The sequence below is a fragment of the Chelonoidis abingdonii genome, chromosome 9 (genome assembly GCF_003597395.2).
Source record: "Chelonoidis abingdonii isolate Lonesome George chromosome 9, CheloAbing_2.0, whole genome shotgun sequence".
NCBI lineage: Eukaryota > Metazoa > Chordata > Testudines > Testudinidae > Chelonoidis > Chelonoidis abingdonii.
The window spans coordinates 32,876,211-32,897,398 of record NC_133777.1 but is presented as its reverse complement, the minus strand read 5'-3'; the positions used below and the strand labels follow the sequence as shown (position 1 = coordinate 32,897,398).

Sequence of the window (21,188 nt, the reverse complement as noted above, 5' to 3'; positions counted from 1 at the left end):
ATGATTTACCTGTAAGTGATGTTTGATTTTTTTTTTATTTTTTTTTTTAAATCAATTTTATTTGTAGCAATTTGTGCTGTTTGGGCATATCATTTTAGTAAACCAATTATATAAATAATAAACTTATTTAGGATATAATTAAAAGTGAAAGGGGGAATAGTTTGACTATAATTTGAAGAGGAATCAGTGGAGTTTAGGGAACTTCTTATCCATCCTCTTTCTCAGATTCTGTTCAGCAGAGGGAAATCTCTTGGGAACTTTGACTTTAAAATAAGTAGGAATGTATTTCCAGCTGGACTCTTGGGTTGCATGCAGCTCTTGCTCCATTAGCACACTGAGTTGCTGCTTATGTCCCCTTTTTCCCTAAACTGCGAAATGCAACATCTTGAAGTGAAACATCAATGCTGTTTTTCTCTGTCCTGCACACTTTTTCACTTGCTGAGCGATTTATCTAGTGCAGGGGTCAGCAACCTATGGCATGCGTGCCACCTTTGGCACGTGAGCCAATTTTGCCTGGCACACGGCTGCCAGACGGGATCCCAGCTGCCGGCCCCCCTCAGCGTGCATGGTCGGCTGAGTGAAGTGTGGCCGGTGGCCAGGACCCCAGACTGGCAGCAGGCGCGCCTCCTGGCTCTCCCCTCACTGCGCTCGGGTTCTGCGGCTCCCGGGAGTGTGAGCTGCTGGGCCACGGGGCCCTGAGCCTGCTGCGGGAGGGGCGGTGGCAGCTCACGCTCCTGGGAGCTGCAGAGCCCGAGCGCGGCGAGGGGGAAGCTGGTGGGTGCATGAGGCCCGCTGCCTGCATGCATTCGCTGTAGGAGCCCCCCCTGGGGGGGGCACCGGGCCGCAGCGTGAGCAGGCACGCCCCCCAGCTCCCCCCCTCACTGTGCTCGGGTTCTGCGGCTCCCAGAAGTGTGAGCCGCTGCCACTGCCCCTCCTGCAGCTCCCCACCTCCCGCTGCCTCAGCACTCTGTGGGGGAGGGGCTGTGTGTTTTGCCTCCACGTGGAGCCAGTGTCTCACAGGCATGGGCATGGTAAGGGGAGTCCCGGGGGCAGTCAGGGAGCAGGAGGAAGATTGGGTGGGTCAGCAGTTCTGGAGATCCTGTCAGGGGGTGGGTGGAGTGGTGGATGGGTGTGTGGGAGTCCTGGGGGTCTGTCTGGGGGCAGGGGTTGTTCATAAGAGTGGGCAGTCCAGGAAGAGGGGTAGGGTCCAAGGGTGGGCAGTTAGGGTGGGGGGTCTACAGAGAATTCTTTCCTGGTGCTGGCTGGTGAATCTTAGCCCCACTTGCTCAGGGTTTTACTGAATCGGCCATATTCTGGAATCGACAAGAATTTTCCTCCAGGGCAGAGTTGGCAGAGCCCCTGGGGTTTTTCGCTGTACTTCTGCAGCATGCGGCACGGTCACTGCTGAGAGGATTCTCTGCAGTGTGGTGAGGTTCAAGCACGATTTGAGACTATCCAGTAACTCAGAGAAGGTCGGGTTGTTACAGGAGTGGGTGGTAGTGAGATTCTGTGGCCTGCATGTGCAGAGAGGTCAGACTAGATGATCGTAATGGTCCTTTCTTGACCTTAAAGTCTAGGAGGTGACAAGTCGGGGGACAAGGAGCAGGGAGGCTTAGGTGGGGGTGGGTTTTGGGGGGGCAGTTAAGGGCAGGGTTCCCAGAGGGGCAGTCAGGGAAACAAGGAGCAGGGGGCCTTCTGACTGGGGCAATCTGGATGGTAAGTGGGAGGAGGGATGGGGCGCTAGGGCAGGGATCCCCCTCTTTTTTGATTGTTGAAAGATGGTAACCTAGTGAGCGGGGGAGCATGGGGGCTGGCGCCTGCAATAATCTACTACAGCCTATGGGCTCCCGGGGGCGCCGGGCAGGGGTGCATGCTTTCCCCGCTAGTGAGTGCCACATGTCTTACAGGGCTTGCTCCCTCTGCACTGTTGCTCCTCCATGGTTGGGCTGCTGCTGCCGCAAGTGGGACACTCTGCTTTCGTTGTTTGGTCCTCCAGAAATGACTCCTCCGTTGCCTAGCTTGCTGCCGCAGCCAGCCAGCAAAGCCAGGGGTGGACGTCGGGGCGGGGGCCAGCCTGATGGCTATGCAGGGGGCTGTGCACCCTCCAGGGAGTTCAGGGGGGGAGGAGGGAACCTGGTCTAGGAGCAGCCCTGGGCATGGCTAGCCCGGAGTCTATAAAGGGATTTGCCCCTCAATGAAGCAATTGCAAGTGGAGTTTCGCCTAGGTGGAAAATAGTCCTGCTTGCACCGCCCTTGCCCCAGGGTGTGGTGGCACCGCCAGGTTTAAGAACTGACTAAGATCTGCATTTTAATTTAATTTAAATGAAGCTTCTAACATTTTAAAAAATGTTACTACTACATACAAACAGCTTAACATTTTAGAATTTCTCTCTCTGTAAGTCTAATAATGTATTACCGGCACGCAAAACCTTAAATTAGAGCGATAAATTGAAGACGGCAAAACATCACTTCTGAAAGGTTGCTGACCCTGATCTAGTGCATTGGTGTATCAGATAAGCCCTACGCTCCATCCTCTTATGGACCCCCTTTGTTCAGGTAGGTTGAGACTGCTACAATCCCCCTCACTGCTCTCTTTTGCAGATCTAAATAACCCCAGTTTCTGAGCTTCTCCTCGTAAGTCATTGCCAGCCACTAAATCATTTGTTGCCCTGCTGGACGCGCTCCCATTTGTTCCATCCCTTCGTTAGTGGGGGGCATGCCAAATATGGCGAATAGTCACTTCCCTCGATCTGCTGCATGTCTACTAATACAGCCCAATATGCTTTGCCTCTGGCAACAAAGCACACTGCGGACTCAGTACCAGCTTCTGTCCACTGGTCTCTTTCGCTGCAGAGCTGCTGCTTAGCCAGTCAGTCCCCAGCCTGCACCGTGCATGAGATTTTCTTTCTAAAGTGCAGGACTCTGCACTGTCCTTGCTGAACCTCATCAGATTATTTTTGCGCAATCCCCAATTTGTCTAGGACACTCTTGGGCCCTATCCCTACCCCCAGCATATCTACCTCTCCCCCCCCAGCTTATGTCATCTGCGAACTTGCTGAGGTGCAATTCATCCCATCATCCAGATCATTATAAAGAGTGAACAAAACCAGCCCAGGACCATCCTGGGGCACTCCGCTTGATACCGGCTGCCACTAGACATCAAGCCATTGATCATATCTGTTGAGCCCTGACAATCTAGCCAGCTTTCTATCCACTTATAGTCCATTCATCCCCATACTTCTTTAACGTGCGCAAGAATTACTGTGGGCCACAGGTCCAAGAGCTTTGCTAAAGTCAGGATATATCATATCCACTGCTTTCCCCATATCTACAGAGCCATTAATCTCATCATAGAAGGCAATTGGGTTGGTCAGGCATGACTTGCCCTTGGTGAGTCCATGTTGACTGTTCCTGATCACCTTCCTCTTCCTCCAAGTGCTTCAAAATAGATTGATTTTTCCAGGGACTGAAGTGAGGCTCACCAGTCTATAATTCCCCAGGTTCTCTTTCTTCCCTTTTTTAGAGATGGGTAATATATTTGCCTTTTTCCAATTGTCCGGGACCACCTCCGATCGCCACAAATTTTCAAAGATAATGACCAATGTCTCTGCAATCTCATCAGCCAACTCCCTCAGCTCCCTTGGATGCGTTAGATCTGGACCCATGGGCTTGTGCATGTCCAGCTTTTCTAAATAGACCGTAACCTGTTCTTTCACCACTGAGGGTTGCTCACCTCCTTCCCATACTGTGCTGCCCAGTGCAGCAGTCTGGGAGCCGACCTTGTCTGTGAAGACCGAGGTAAAAAAAAAAAGCACTGAGTACTTGAGTTTTTCCCACATCATCTGTGACTAGGTTGCCTGCCCCATTCAGTAAGGGTCCCACTCTTTCCCTGACCACCTTCTTGTTTCTAACGTACTTGTAGAAACTCTTCTTGTTACCCTTCACATCCCTTGCTAAATATTCTTCTGTAGCTGGCCCTGTAAAATTCACTAGAAAGAGGAACCCCAAATTGATTCTTGGGCCTCCATGTGTTGCGTGTGCTATAGGACATGTATTAGGGCACTGGTTAACTGCAAATTATACTCATGCAAACAGGAAACCTTTTTGAGATACTTGATTTTTTTTTACTCTTGAGCTTTGAAAATTGATTTAATCTCTGGAGAAAGGTTTTAAACAGTTATTCAATCAGCATAGACTCACTCCTTTCTGTGTCTAATTCAGTCTATCCCTTCATTCACTCAGTCCATTTCCTTCCTCCCCGTTGACTTGCTCCAATTCTTTACGTGTTCTGTGTTTTATTGTACCCTCTCCCTTGTTCTGAAAATGACTAGAGAAGAGGAGAGCTCCGCAGAACCTCTCCCAATCCCCCCTCCCCTAAACAGTAGCACCAAAGTGCAGCTCCCTTGCCTACAAGGTGCTGAGTTGCACTTGGTGCATGCCAGTAAGGGGTGTGGCTGCACAGCCATGTGACTTAAAGGGAACACTGATGGGAACTGTACCTTTCCACTTAAGGATATAACTTTTGTGTGTTAAATACTATAAGGTTTAGATTTTGTCATGGTTACTTTCAGTAAAAGTCACCGACAAGTTGTGGGCAATAAATAAAATTTCATGGGAGTCATGACCTGTCTATGACTTCTACTAAATATAACGGGGAGAAAGAGTTGGAAGGAGGAAGGAATGAAAGCTGGAACATTGCAGCCATAGGGGGTTGGAGGCACAGCCTAGGCTACAGCCCTGGTAAAAGTTGCAGGGGTGGGGAGGGCACACAGCCCAGGTCACAGTGCAGGGGGTGGGGGGAGGTACCACAGCTGCGAGGGGAATCCATGACTAATTGTATCCTTAATTATAACAAATTAATAAGGAATGCTGTCTAATGATACTCTTTTAAATAAATTATGCCCAAGGTGGGTTGACACACAATATGTCCATAAATCCCAACTTTGTGTATGTACAACTTAGCTAAATTGTGTTAAATTTTGTCATAAAAAAACCTCTTGCAGGCTGAGCCATTGTATGCTAATTATTTTTTGTCTGATTGCATTTCCCCCCAGCCATAGTACAAAATCCTGTAAGGGGTGTGTGAAGTGAAAGATTATAGCTGAAGTGCTCACATAAACTTAACGATATCTCTATTGTATCTTAAACTTGCTAAGTAATTTTGGAAGGTGGAAATGCAAATGAGCACTCAGTTGTATGCCTAGTGCTGGTGTCTAAAATGCACACCTCTTTTTAGCCCTTTCTTTTAATGTGAGAGCAAGTGAATACTGATTTACTATGGGTGGGAGCCTCATGCCACGTTTATTTAAAATGGTGTACAATGTATGCAGATGCACCCTACCCATACTAGCCATGTAGATCTCTGCACTTGTTAGAATATGTATTGTGTAGAGCAGTGGTTTTCAAACTTTTTTTTTCTGGTGATCCATTTGAAGAAAATTGTTGATGCCTGTGACCCAACAGGGCTGAGGATGAGAAGTTTGGGGTGTGGGAGGAGTTCAGGGCTGGGGCAGAGGGTTGGCATGAGGGGTCTGGGGTGGGGTCATGAATGAGGGGTTCAGGGTGTGGGAGAGGGCCTTGGGCTGGGGCAGGGGGTTGGGGTGTTGGAGGGCGTCAGGGGTTTGGAGTGCGGGAGGGAGCTCTGGATTGAGGCAGGGGATTGGGGCCTGGGGTTACTTCAGGTGGTTCCCAATCAGCAGTGCAGCAGGGGTGCTAAGGCAGGCTTCCTGCCTGTCCTGGCACCGCGGACTGCGCTATGCCCTGGAAGTGACTGACAGCAGGTCTGCCTCCTAAGCAGAAGTGTGCAAGTGGTTCCCCGTGGCTCTTGTCTGCAGGCACTGCCCCCCCCAGCTCCTATTGGCTGGGAACCAGCCAATGGAAATGCGGAGCTGGTGCTCGGGATGGGAGGAGCAGGCGGAGCCCCATTGCCCCCCTGCCTAGGAGCTGGACCTGCTGCTGGCCACTTCCAAGGCACTGTACAGTGTCAGAAGAGATAGGGACTAACCTGCTTCAGCTGGACAGCACTGCTGACAGGATTTTTAATGGCCCGGTCGCTGGTGCTGACCAGAGCCACCACAGCCCAGTACTGGGTCACGACCCACAGTTTGAAAACCACTGGTGAAGCGAATGCCTCTAAAGATGTTTTTTGCATATAGGTCCCTGACGGCAATTAGAATGAAACAAGTTTAGCTACACTTCAGCTGTCTGGTTTGTGCATGTAGTGTACGGGAGATGGCAGAAGCCTGCTATTAGGCTTCGTCTTTATTGGCCATTTAACTGCCTTGTTTGAATCATCGGGTGTCAGTAGTAAAACAGCGTGTGAACGTATCCAGAGGCTAATGCTGTCCTAGACTTATACTTGTGAGAGGCCCCATGCCCTTTGCTGTAAAAGGCAAACAGACTATGAACTAGTTTTCCCATTACAGGGCAAATACTCAAACGGAGACATCAGCCATGCCTGCTTTTTTTCCTATTCCTAGCTGGAGGTGCCTTTCCCTCTCTGGGCAGAAGACAAATCAGATCCAGGCTTCAGCTTTGGAGGGTTGCCCCACAGGTCAAGATGCTTTGCTGAATTCCTGAAGTACATTCTTTTTGTGGGGATGACCTGGTTAATTTTTTCACTGCAGTATGTTGTATTGTATCTGGCCAATGAAAGGATGTTGACTGCGGTTTAACAATGGGACTTATTTGTTTGGAGAGCAGTGAGGAAAAGGTTTCAACACGTGTCTTGTATTTTGTTGCTTTTTCAATGAGAAAGATATCGCTATGCACATAGCAGGGTGCTTTTGTAACCTTTCTGAAACCTAATCCGTTACACCTTACACACGTGCACTTGGGCCATAGGGATAAGTATTTTGCTATGTAACTGTGCTGGACTGTTAAACTAATTCAAAGGCTCACATAAAATCCTAGAGGAAAGAAGGAATATTCTGCCATAGTCTTTCTAATGCAATCCTTGAGCTAAGAAGTACTTCTGAAGAAGTTATATGCAGTCCTAGGGTTACTGATTGCTATAATGAAAGGCCGAAACATCTAAAAAGATTGTGGAAAGATTCTTTTTGAACATCTTTAAAAGATGGTATTCAATAGATATGCTTTAAGAAATGGAGACAAAAGCATATTTAACTCTTAATTTTGCTCTTGTTCTATGCGAATAACTGTAAAAGGCACATTCTTTTCCAACAGATATACCTGGTAGATTTTCAGCAGGCAGCTGACAAGTGATCCTTGAAAATGACGTTTTGCATACTGTACTCATTTTAATATTGGCCTGTAGGATGTGGATAAGGGGAGTCTAATCTAATGTATGTTCAGTTAGGCTGATACAGGGGAGATTAACTCTCTATTGGAGAGTGACCCTTTGTATGCGGGACCCATCAGGTAAAGCTGTGAATTTTCTGACTTCTAAAAGGGATGTGGGAGACCAAACAGTAAGCTGGAGCCTGGATGAAAGAACTCCTCATGGCTAGCCTTTATGAGACACCAATGTTGTCTCCTACTCATCTACTGTATCTGATGTATGCAGTATTCCATTGTTTCTAATGTGCGTGTTAGGTTTTTGCATTTCAATCCTTAAATTTGTTCAATTTTTTAGCAAATTTCCTGTCCTTGCGCTTCTAAGTAGAACATCTGGGTTCTCACAGTCAGAACACAACGATCATGAAGATAAAACTGAAGCCACACAAGAAGGAAACTAGCTCAATTTTCTGATGGCTAGATGGAATACTAAAAATTGAGTCCTGTTCAACCTAATGTGATTTTTAACCTCTTCATGTATGTGTACTTGTTTATCAAGCTAAGTACTAGATTTTACCAACAGTCCAGAATTTATAGAGGTTTAGACTTGCACAATTGATTGAGAGGCAGGCCAAGAGACCCCGCACAGAGGGACATGGTGAAGCTAGGCAGTGAGACCCAAAAACACCAATCACAGAGGTCTTATGTACCAGTACTACCAGGCTTATAAATGTGTAGGGACCAGTGCGCTAACCAAATGAGTAAACGGAGCCAAAACACCAGTGCTGTAGGGTTCATACGTGTAGTTGTGTTTGGACTTGTACCCTACAGGTCATTGCAAATAATGGCATGTACAGAAACGTCTGCCTTTGCAATTAATAGCACAAGAACCAAATGCTAAGAACTCTTGCTTCCAAACTCAGTGCTTTCTACCTGCTGTGCAAGAGTTCTTTCTATCACGTGCAGGGGTAGTGGAAGGAATTGTCAGAGGTATGATTATGTGGGATGACCAGTCTTGGGACTCATGTAACTTGATGTCAATAGACAGATCAAGAAAAGCCTCTGTGTCTCATCTGCAACGAGGCCCTTTTATAATTTTTAGAATAGGCACCTAATTGAGATCCTTGAAATATTCCTCTTCCAGTATCCAACAACTTTGTAACGGATGGCAAGCTTCAATGGAAGTTTTTTGATTTAATGCTTTAATTTGAAACCCAAACATTCATTAATGACACGTAAAATATGTATGTAGAATAGTGAGAAATTAAATCCTGGATTTCCAGAGGCAAAAGCTAACAGGGCATGAATACCTTCATTTTCTTCAGTCCCTTTCGTCCAAAATACTTATATAGTTATGTGACAGGGATAATCCACACTGCCCCACTGAAATGCAGCCACACTAGGGTAGATCGTGGCAACCAGCTGGTGAACAGCATTGTGCACAATAGTGAGGGAGGAGGATTTTGCAAAAGACTCTGTTGCAAACTTCTGTTCCTAGGAAGAGTTAAAAGGGTTCTAATGCCTTTGTAGAGTTGCTAGAACATTGGGTTTTAAGGTCTTGCCCAAAAGAATCATGCATGATATACTGCATGAAACTTAATGTATCTACTTTAAGAAGATAAAGGGCTGAGTTGACCTTTCTAGGACTGGAACCTGTATTTTCCGAGAGCATAGTTATTCCAAACATGAGATGAGAAAGGAAGGGTGAAACATCTTTCAACTAAATAGCATAATATTTAGAAGCTAAATGAATGGAGTTTCTAAAACCTGTGTGGGGAAGAAAATCTCAGTAGGATCATCACTTTCATGTTCTGTTTTATGCAAGTGAGAAGTATTTTAAAAAAGCTGATTTAATTTCTGAAAAATAGTTTTAATTTCTTTTCATGTTTTAGGATGAAAGTTTTAGATACCAAACATAGTGTACGGCCCGTAGTAAACTCTTGATTAAATCTGTGCCTGGCCATTGACGGTTGGGCTGCGGAGATTAATCGAGTATAGATGGACACCTAAAAACCATTCATTCCGAAAGTAAAAAGACAACTGCGTTCAAAAGAATACTTCCCTGGTTTGAGTCTCACCTCGTCTTCATTCTAATGGAAGAGTTCACTCTGACAGCCATTAGCAGGAGAGACTGTATCCAAAAAGAAGATAGATTTGAATTCTCCTTGTTGACTAGAGGTTTGAAAACTAGGATCTTGTTTTCCAGGGATAGATTTCCTACAAGATCTTCCCCTAAGTCTAGAGCCCTGTGCGGATACAAAACTTGTATCCCTATCCGGTCTGCAAACATGGTCCATGGCCATCTGTGGATATAAAGCAGATAGCTCAGATTTTCAGGGCTCTACCTATGTCTTTGAGAGAGATCTTTGTAGTAATGATAGATTGAAATGTCATTTTTCAAATAACATATTAGAAGAAACATTTCAGATATCTCTCTTTTGATAAGCAGTTCTTGGTTTTAAATCTTTTTTTTTTCTTCTCGGCCACCTATTAGCAGTGTTGAATGGTTTTACTCTAAAAAGCTATCATGTCTTAATGTCAAAATACTAGTCTCTTGGGGATTTTATTTATTTCACAGTTTCTGTATATTTCAAAGTTTTTTCTATAAATATGTGAGATTTGGGTCAGGGGATAGAGAAGTTGTTTATTTCCAAAGTATTTTAAAAATTAAATTGATTTTTCTCTACTTCTGGTAAACTGAACCTCCTTTTGGTTCACACATCTCCCCAAGGTAGTACAGGTCTATCACATCTTACACGGATTTAACATGCGCAATTTCAGCTTTGCGCGGTCGGGAGAAAAAACAAAACAAAACAAAAGACGATTCCACCAGCGTGAGAGGCAAATCTGCTGTTCCCATTAAAATATTTTTTCGGGGTGACTTGACAGCAGCAGCATGTCTTTAGGTCTGTGATAAGGGTCTCCTGTATAGTCACCTTGAAGGGTTGGCCCCAAAAAAATGTGTAAATAATGTGTCTGCCCCGGAGTGAGTGTGAGATGGGAGAAGCGAATCTGTTGTTCCCATTACAGTACTCAGTCCCCTTGTGCCTCTCATACTGTGCGCATCTCGCCGCGCTGAGTGAGATTCTTTTGTGCCTGTACTGTTTAAAAAGACAGTACGTATTTTTTGTACTGTATAACATGGCCTCTGAACGCAAGGCACCTACTTCATCTGGTGCTCAACCAAACAAACAGGGATGTGTTCCAACGCTGGAGGGAAAACTGGCCGTGTTGGACTTATTGAGAGACGGTATGTCCATCACCAACGTGGCACGTAAATACGGCTGCAACGAATCTAGCATCCGTGCGATCAAGATTTGAGAGACAGAAATTCGTCAAGCCGTGGCATCAATGCTCCAGTAACTGCTGTGGTGACGAGCCAAGTGCGTGATATGACTTTAGTGAAGACTGAAATGGCATTAAACTTATGGCTGGAAGACATGAACCTTAAATGTTTGCCTATCGATGGCAACATGTTGCGAGAAAAGGCTCTTAGCATCTATGTGCTGTTCAAACCTCCCGCCAAAGAGGGACAGCTATCTGATAAGAAGGAATTCAAAGCCAGCCAAGGTTGACTTAACAGTTTTAGGAACCGCTTCAACCTCAAAAACGCGCAGACTACTGGTGAAGCTGCATCTGCCAATGAAGACGCAGCAAAAGCCTACCCCGAACAATTAGAGGAAATCATAGAGGAAAGGGGCTGTCTTCCAGAACAAGTTTTTAATGCTGACGAGACTGGGCTCTTCTGGAAAAAGTGCCCACCCGCACTTACATTTCAAAATCAGAAGGACAGGCCCCTGGCTTCAAAGCAGCTAAAGACTGTGTTGCTTTGTGCCAATGTGGCTGGGCATTTAATAAAGCCAGGCTTACTCTACAGGGCTGCAAATCCCTGTGCACTAAAAGGCAAGAACAAAAATCTCCTGCCTGTGTTCTGGCAATCAAATAAAAAGGCTTCGGTGACGGCAGCATCATTTCTGGATTGGTTCCACGAGTGTTTCATTCTGGAGGTCAAGCAGTACCTTGAAGAAAAAGTACTGGACTTTAAAGTGTTGCTGATCATGGACAATGTTCCTGGGCATTCTGCAGCACTCCGGTTTGCGCATAACGTTGTTGAAGTTGTTTTTTTCCCCCCAATACCACCTCCATCCTCCAACCTCTCAACCAAGGCATCTTTAGCTGTTTCAAGGCCACGTACACAAGGCTTACATTCTCACGGATCCTCACCACTGATCCCAATGTGATGGAGTGTTGGCAGTCCTTCAGCACTGCTGATTGCATCACTTATATTAAACAGGCAATGGATGCAGTCAAGCCTGAAACAGTCAATGCATGTTGGCGAAACCTGTGGGAAGACTGTGTGAGTGATTTTAAAGGTTTCCCAACCATTGATAAAAAAAGTGCAACTCATTGTTCAGGTGGCCAGGCAAGGGGGTGATGATGGCTTCGTCGACATCCTTGAGGAAGAAATTGAGGAATTATTTGAGAGCCATAGAGAAACATTGACTAACAAAGAATTAGAGGATCTGATAAAATCGTCTACAGAAGACAAAGATGATGATGAACAGGAAGAGCCAGCAACTTCGAATCATCATAAATTTTCTGAAGTGTTCCAAGCAGCGAAACACTTGAATGATTTAATTTCTGAGTATGATCCCTCTATGGAATGAAGCCTCAAAATCACACGTAGTATTACTGGTTGTTAGAGACTGTACCAAGAAGTGTTTGAGGAGCTTAAGAGACAACAGCGACAGTTGCCAATCACCATGTTTTTAAAGAAAAAACAACCAGCAGCAGCAGAGCCTACACATCAACTTCTTGAGCTGAACCAGAACCAATCACTTCGTCTATGACTCGCTCTCCATCACCCATGCCTGGGCCATTGTCTGCTGGATCAACATCAAGCCCTGACGACTCAATAATAGTGTTGTCAGGGAAAGAGGAAGACTAATCATTGGAGTGTGTACAGTACAAGGCTGGTGACTGTTCAGGTTTACTGCACTGGACTGTTAATTTTTATTTTTTCATTCTGTTATGCAAAATATAATTTTATAGTATTAATATGTAGTCTTTATTATATACTGTACTGTACATTGCCATATACAATACATAGTACTTTATGGGTGATTTAAGGGATTTTCAAGGGTCATTTTGACCATACACGGTTTTCGCTTTACGCGCTGACTGCGGAATGTAACCCCAGCGTAAGATGCAACAGACCTGTAGTAATTTTCTGCTGAAAGATCAAGTCTAAACTAGGAGACTGTAAGAAACAGTCTTGAAATTGTTGCTTTAACTGTGCGCTTCATATGAAATATTTTCCTTTTGAGTGTAACTATACAATATGTAATTGCAAGTTTTCTTACAGAATGTTTGTAAACAATTTAGTTTGGAATATTCTGTGTTGCATTTGAATCAAAATTACCTTATTTAAAATATAAAGCAGAACTATTTTTAGCACCACAAATCCTTAACCATTAGTCTTTTGATACAAAAGTAGTCACACTTTCCTCTAAGTTTTTTGCATTCAGGTTTCTCTTTCCCTTGCACAAGGTAATAAACCTAGAACAGCTCAATTCCCTGCACTCTGTTGCAATGCTATTGGGATCTGATGTCCCCAGCTCTTATATGGGGAACACAGAACCTTGAACTCCAGAGTTGGTAGGTAAATGGAGAAGCTGCTTACAAATATTTAACTTCAATTACATATATAATAAAACCTAGCTGATTCACACAAAGAGCTTGGAAATTTTACTTTAGATTTGCTTACTCATCAGTTCATAAAATTTCACAAACAATAATAAAAACAAATTGAGGCAACATATTTGCCTTAAAATAACAGGAAAGTAGGGCATACAAAATGACACAAACATAAATACTGTGTCTGAGGACAGTATGAGTATCCAAAATTTCAACCAAATGTGATAGCTAGCTAGAGTAATGGTAATAAGTGTAATGTTTTATGATATGTTAAACTCTGGTTTGATATTAAAATAGAGGCTGTTGTGTGACAAAATGTATCTCTATTTTGACAGTTGTAGTCTAATTTTAAAATGTTAGTGCTTCATAGCATGTTACTGAAGATGGTAGTGTGTTTTTTTTTTTTTTAAATGTAATGTAGTAAGTAAACATTCTAAAATCTTTATAGAGAAGTGGAGTGGGGCAATTTTTTTTTAATTTTTTTTTTTGTGAGAACTGTCAGATTTGTAAATTAGTATTATGCTGTATTCCAGGCATTGGCAACCTATGGCATGTGTGCCAAAGATGGCACGCGAGCCGATTTTTTAATGGCACGCTGCTGCCTGCCAGGACTTCTCCGACAGGCAGCAGCGTGCCATTAAAAATCCTGCCCTGCCCGGCCAGGCCCACTCTTCTCCATCCTCTGCCCCCCCTACTCCCTCCTGCGAGGGCAGGCGGCAGAAGCTTGGTCCTGCCAGCTCCCCTGCTTCTTCCTACAGAGTGCTGGGTTCCTGCCCCTTCTCCTCCTCTCCATCCCTCCCGGCCAATCAGCTGACAGCCCTTGTGAGGGAGGAGGTCGGGGAGGAGTGGAGTCAGCGTGCTTGCTGCTCCCAGCGGAGGCAGAGAAGAAACGGGGGCAGGGCCTTGGGGAAGGGTGATGGTGAAATAGGGGCATATCACCTCCAGCCCTGAGCCCTGTACCTCCCTCACACACACCCAGCCCTCTGCTTGACTCCTTCACCCCCCTATGACCCCAGCCCTGACTCTGGCACTTCCATACATACCGAGGCCCACCAGGCCCTGACACCTGCACCCCCCTCACATGCCCCCAGCCCTCTTCCCTGACTCTTGCGTCCCCACACATAACCAGCCCCCTCACACCCCATGCACCTCCCACATCCTGACTCTTGTACCCTCCACATCCCCACCCCCACCCTGAGCACCAAATGATAGCTCCTGCACACACACACACATGCACATTCCCACCTGCACCCCTTGCACCAAATGGGAGTTGCCCAGGTAAGCGCTCCACACACCCAGACCTCCTGCCCCAACACTGAACCCCCTCCTTCATTCTAGCTCCTGGCCAGACCCTACATTCCAAGCCCCAGCCTGCTCCTTCACCTTCAGCTCCGTGCAGAGAGAGGAAGAGAACGGTCCAGAACCAGGGAGAAAGTGGGTACCCCCTGTATGTGGGCAGGGCTGGGACCCCAGACCGGTAGCAGGCTGAACGGGTCCAGCAGCCGAGATCGTGGCTGGCAGGAGCCAGCAGATGGAACCGCTGAACGGCAGTGGGCTGAGCTGCTCAGCCCACTGCTGGTCTGGGGTTTCGGCCCCACACAGGCCACTGTGATAAAGCGTGTCTGCGCTGCCCACGTCACAGTGCTGCTGTGGCACTTAGTATAGCCCTTTTCATCTGTCTTATCATTTCCTTTTTATTTTTCTTTAAGCTACCTCTTTTCTTCCATCCAGCTTTATCATCCTGTTTTCACTGTTCCTATGATGCTACTCTTTGAATCTTGCCTTTTGGAGTACTGACAAATTGATAAGGGTGCTGCTTCCAGACAGGCAGTTGTATTTATGGAGAGCAGTCGGGCCAACATGGGACTGGGTGTTGACGATGGGCCTTGTTCATCTTTGAGATACAGCTCACAACTTCAGAATCGTCACACTCTAAAGATGCTGCTTTATGTACAGAAAATGGGATTACTGAGAACACTGCTCCACTGAATAATGTGACCATTTATTAGTGTTTTTTTTAATCAGTTGAGATATTGCAGTTTTGAGTTTTAAAGCCAGATCTTGCAGCCCTCAGTTCAGTGGATTACTCATGTGCAGATCAGTATTCAACATTGTATTTAGGTTCTTTTCAGCTGTGCTAGGGCATATGTACTTCTGTTATAGACCAGTGTAGGGACTGCAGCTTGCATCATCCTTCTGGCACTTCTGAAGAGAGATACTTTCACCTATCTTCCATATCTCTGGAGATGTATAATTGACCCACTCCAACTTTCCTTATGTTTGCCTGCTAACCCTCCCATTGAGGCACACTGCTGCTTTTCAGAGCTTTCAGCAACTCATCATTTGCCTAATGTGTCTGAGGTGCAAACCCTGGAAAACATGGTACAGTCAAGAAATCCAGACGTTTTCTTTTAATTCTATAGGATTTTTCCCCTTTATATGTGACCTCTCTCAATGCTTCTAAATTCACTTGTTGTCTAAAGGGACAGATAATGGAGGGACCTCATCTGGTAGCACATCAGGAATTCCTCCCAGCGTTCCTGCTGGGAGTTCTAAGACTGCCGCAAGGAACCTGGGGACCTCAAGTGGAGAGAAGGAGGAAGGAAAGAAGGTCAGACGTCAGTGGGAATCATGGAGCACAGAGGATAAGAATACCTTCTTCGAGGGACTTTATGAGGTGTGTGTGTGTGTATATGGAAGAAGAAAGGCAGGCAGCTGGCCTGGTGCCTCTTATGGAGCCCGTGCTTGGCTGGCTTGGTTTTGTGTTTAAATGAAAACTTGATTTGGGAGTTTGTAGAGGATGACATTTCGAATTAGTTTAAGTGCACATATCCTCTATACAAGTGAGCACAACTGGCTGCACAGTGCATGTGAACCATAGAATCATAAGAAGGTAGGGCTGGAAGGGACCTTGAGAAGTCAAGTCCATCTTCTTGTACTGAGGCAGAACCAAAGCTATCTGCTTAAAAATATCAGGCACTGTGAAGCCAGAAGAAGAAATCAGTTTACTATATGCATGCAGCCCCCAAACTTCATATTTTGTTACCTTGTCCATAGAATTTGTGCATGTTTGAGGTTGTCTATTAAAATAAAGTGCCTGTCTCCAGATGTAATGGACAAGGTTGCATCATTCCTGTGCATTGCTAGGACCATTTCTCTATTTTGTTCCATCTGCCTGAATAAGCAAAATGTTAAATCCTCAGCAGTCACTTCTTAATAGATGTGAGCATTCCATAATGAACACAGAAGCCCCGACAATGAAATCATGTGATTATTAGTATTTTATTTTCATTTACAAAATGCCTGTAATAAAAGCACAATTTAAAAGTAGTGTCAGTTGTTTCCACTGGGGAAAAATACATATGGTGCCCCCATCCCAACCTTCAGAAATAAAATGTATACAGTCGTGCTGCATTATTTTATTTACGTGGCAGCATAACCTCAGCTCTTTATTATAGAGTTTTATAGAAGTTAGACATGGATAACATCTTTGGCAGAGAACAGCCCACACACACTAGCTGTCACACAGTTTTAAACTCCTAAACAGGATCTGGCCAGGTCTATAGCTGGATAGGAGAAATGGAAAAGACCTAGCTAGATCATAAAAGAAGATGATAGTCTGTCATTAGATTGGATTCCTCATCCTTTTTATCTTCTGCACTTTTTGTTCTTTAATTGGTTTTAATCTTGTACTTTTTCAGCACGGGAAGGACTTTGAAGCTATTCAGAACAACATTGCTCTAAAGTACAAGAAGAAAGGCAAACCAGCAAGCATGGTGAAGAACAAAGAGCAGGTCCGGCACTTCTACTACCGCACCTGGCACAAGATCTCTAAATATATTGATTTTGATAATGGTGAGTATGCAGTGGGAGTGGATTCCATGACCAGCTCAGAGTCTGGGATAAGTATTTGTTCTGGTGGGAGTTGGAGCCCTGTCTTTTAATATGGTCTCAGAGCACAGGAATGATGAAGATAAGAAAAATAAATATTGGATACTATTAAGATATCGCTGAATATCTTGTACTGTACCTGTCATGGCCACAAGTAGGTGCACTTTTACAAATTTAAAACAAAATATTTTCCAACAGATGGTTACAAAACAAGACCATTCCTCTGTTGTTAACCCCACACGCCTATAATAAATATCATCTAACTATTGACCTAATCAGCAAAAAGCCAGATTAAAGAGATGTCTCTTCCAACTTATCTTGGATGTCACCGCTCCAAGGGTTTCGACTTCTTTGATAGACAGCCAGAGTATTATAGCTAATCATGACTTCAGTGATCCCAACTTCTTTGGTCAAGCAAAATACAGTAAAAAGGCATAGTGTCTGCAGCTAGCATATGGCTGAAATGTTGCACTTTTCTTGCAATCTAAGTTACTTTATTTCACTGAAATAGACAATCCAAGAATCCTAAGCAAAGTATGCTTTTTCCCCTTGTTGGACAGTGGTGAGGAAACCAGATAGCCAAGTAACTGGCAATAGTGATTTATACCTGTAATAGTAATTCGTGCGAACTGTATTCCGAATTCACTTGAATTGTATGTACAGTAACTCCTTACTTACTGTTGTAGTTATGTTCCTGAAAAGTGCGACTTTAAGCGAATCCAATTTCCCCATAAGAATTAATGTAAATGGAGGGGTTAGGTTCCAGGGAAACTTTTTTTTTCAGGCAAAAGGCATTGCATACATTTAAAATATTTAAGCAAGCAATTTATAATACAGATATTCAACAGGCTGCAGCCTCCCATCAGTTTCCCCTACGCTCACTCCTTCCCCCAGTGCCTCCTGCCCACTGGCGGACCCTGTGAATCAGCGCCTTGCGGCAATCATCTGATGTGTAGCTTCCTCCCCGCCTTTGCCTCCTGAATGCCACAAATCAGCTGATTGCCACAGGCAGGAGCAGGGGGAAGGCCGCTGTCCGCAGGCTCCCGCCAACGGGCAGGATGTGGCTGGGAGGGTGTGTAAGGGAGCTGCCAGCCATGACAAAGCAGGCGTTGGTGGTCTGCCCAACGACGTTATAGCTGAGCATTGCACAACTTTAAACAGGCATTCATTCTGTAAGGGCAGGGATCTATTGATGAACAACATTAAGCGAGAGGATGTTAAGTGGGGGAGTTTTGTACTTGGTAAAAGGTGAAACTAGGGTCCAGGACTGTTTGCTGGTAACCATGTTTAGATGATGGACTTAAAAAAAAAAAAAATTTATCTAGCAAAGTGTGTGAATTCCTAACATGTAATATATCTTTTAACATTCAAAAGAACTAATCAGAAGTGCCTCTTATGTTGGTAAGTTGAGCAGCAAATACAGGTCCCCTTAGTTTCATACTCTACTGATCCTGTATTCTAGTTGTACATTGTACACCTGGGGGAATTCTGCGCCAAAAAATAAAGTTCTGCCCACAGTATTTTAAAATTCAGCATATTTTATTTGTCAAAATAACACAGTATAATCACACCAGTTTCAATTATTTTTGGTCATTTATTTCAAAATACCTGTCAGCCAGTATTGTTTTAACAATACAGACAACAAAAAAGATTTAGGAAATATTTTTTGACAAATAGATTCCTTACTGGGCATATTAATACAGAACTCAGAGTAATAATTCATTTAAACTACAATACAGAACCTTATTTCCTGCACCCCTCAGAAGCAGTGCAAAGGCTTGGAGGAGTCAGGGGTAACAGAGGAGCTGAGTAAGTGGGAAGTAAATTGCTGAGAAGGAGCCTGGGTGTGAACTTGGAGGGTTTTGGGGTATGGGTGGGAAAAGTATGGAATGGGGTTTTTTTGGGGGGAGGGAGAGATTGCTAGGGAGCTTCCCCCATGCAGACCCTGGCTGACCCCTAGTCTCTCCCATTCAGTCAGGCACATCTCCTGTCCCCAGGTGTTCCTGCACCCCCAGGTGTCCTTGAACCCCCCTGTCCACATGTCCCCCCCTCCACTCCCACTCACGCCCCCCCCATCCCCATGTGTCCCTGTGCCCCGATCTTGCCACTCCCCAGTCCCAGTCTGTCCTCCCCCACTAGCCCTGCACTTCCCTCCCCACTGTGGTCTTGTGCCTCCACTCCCATTCAGCCCCTGCCCCGTCTGTCCTCCCCCACTAGCCCTTATGAGCCCCTGTCTGACTGCCCATCACCCCATGCTGTCTATCTTCTCATAGCCCTGATCTGATCTGGCCTGACAGGTCCTGCAAAGAAGGCAGGCTCTTTCTTTCCCCTCGCTGGCTGGGAGCCACTGCTGGTCTATTGCCACAGCCCCGTCTGGTGGGCAAAAGGCAGAACTGCAATAACATTTCAACAGAAGCTCTTTTTTCTGCACAAAAATTTAAAAATATGGGAGGCTCATTAATTATGCATGTGCAGAATGCAGAATTCCCTCAGGAGTATATATTGTTACATCTAGACGGTGGTTAAGTACATTTTCCCTTAAATGGTTCTTTAACTTTTGCCATAGTCCCCACAATCAATTCATCCCATTAATTTTTACAGGTACAACCACTCTTGTTAAAAAAAAAAAAAAAAAAAAAAAGTGCTTGTCTGAGAGAGACCGATAAGATTTTCAGTGCTGATGACTAGTTGCAAATGAAAGTCATTCTGGAGCATGTGTTACAACATGCTTCTAGGAAAAGCAGAAGCATGTAAAGGCTCTACAGTAAAATCTCTTTTAAAAATTGATTGGTCTTGTCCCTAAGATTAGGATGTTTAAGAAGATTTCCATTTGTAAAGTACAGTTAGCACAGGAATTCTTTTAGTGTTCTCGCTATACTCAGAAGATGGTCACAGTTTGTGAGATCAAACAAGTTTTAGTTTTTAATTTAAAAATAAATGACCCTGCAAATACAGCATTGGAAGAAACCTATCTGCATATAAGTTAAGAAGTCCTTCCAAAGTAAATCGTCAGTTGTGGTCTGGATAAGCAGAAATGAATAAATGAAGGTATAATACCTAAATCTGCAAGGTGTGAAAACTGCTTAGCTGCCAGTGTAGAGGTTTAAGAATCTGAGGCACGTGTGGCTAAACTTGAGTACTGGTGAAAATGCATATGGCTGAATTTTGGACTTATTGGTAGCCTGCAAATCAAAGAGAATTGCGATTGTCACCGCAGCATCATGTATAAGTATTTCTTGGTCTGATTTGTATGCCAAAGGATTTTTTTTACCACTAGCCATGGATATAAGCTGTAATATGCTATCATAATACAATTAAAATGCCCACACTAATATATTCTGTTGGAAGAAAAAATTACAGAAATTGACCCAAGAATTTGAAAAAAATACATATATAAAATTTCAAAATGTACTGATATCGTCTAGAAAACTCAAGTGTGTGTATGTCACTCAACACATAGATGTATGTATGTTTGAGTTTTGCAGAAGGCATCAATGTGTCTTGAAACTTAATTTGATTATTGTTATAGACAGCTAACTTAAGTGGTGATGGAGCTGGGGGGTAATAGCAAATTGTCACCGCTAACTTGAGTTCATTTTGCTGAAATGTTGTTCGTTAAAATTCTGTGAAATCTCTTCTTAGTTTTTGAGCCTATATAAAATTGTTGCATTTCACAGATATAAAGTCGTAGCTATGAAATACATGCACTCCTCTTATTTAGTATTACTGTGAAATAGGACTTAGGGCTATCTGCAGTGAGATCTTTGTGTATTGATTAAATATGTGGATTTTTGTCCCTTTCACTGAGGGTGTTTTTGTTGGAAAGTTACTTGATCTGTTGCGGCTCATGGCATATCTGCAGTGCGGGTCTCTGTCTCATATCTCACCTGATACCTATTTTGTTTTGCAGTGTTTTCTCAAGGGCTGAAAAAATCCTCCTTGGAGCTTTATGGCCTAGTCTGTTATGGGGAACTAAGGAAGAAGATTGGGGGCTGTGAGTATGAATTTCTTCAAGTGGTGGAAATTTGTTTTTTGTACTGCAGAATCATGGCGTTCTACCTTAAGGGCTGGGCTTGCCTTGTACTGTTGTGCTTTGGTGGCTTTCAAAATAGTCTGCCCATTGTATTCTGGTGCAGTTCTAAGTTGTGTAGCTTTCTTAAGGGATTTTTTTTTCTACAAGAATTTTTTTTTGGCCAGTCACATAGGATTCCCATTTTTCTTTTAACATGATATTCATTTAGCTTTCTTTATGCAGATAATACAGAAAACACAGGCTTGGTTTTATTTTATTCTTCTTCGAGTGCTTGTTCACGTTGATTCCAATCAGGTGTGTGCACGCCGCATGCGTGGTCATTGGAAACTTT

General features: G+C 44.3%; 1 protein-coding gene across 6 annotated transcripts in view; it reads left to right on the top strand.

Annotated features, from left to right (window-relative positions):
- The window catches only part of CRAMP1 (cramped chromatin regulator 1), a 106,258-nt gene that overhangs the window by 6,371 nt on the left and 78,699 nt on the right, over nt 1-21,188 (top strand). For all 6 annotated transcript variants that reach the window (XM_032796906.2, XM_075069345.1, XM_032796904.2 and 3 more), the window contains exons 3-5: nt 15,417-15,610; nt 16,635-16,788; nt 20,735-20,818. In XM_032796906.2, the coding sequence (XP_032652797.1) occupies nt 15,417-15,610; nt 16,635-16,788; nt 20,735-20,818 (432 nt within the window). The remainder of the gene's footprint in view (nt 1-15,416; nt 15,611-16,634; nt 16,789-20,734; nt 20,819-21,188) is intronic.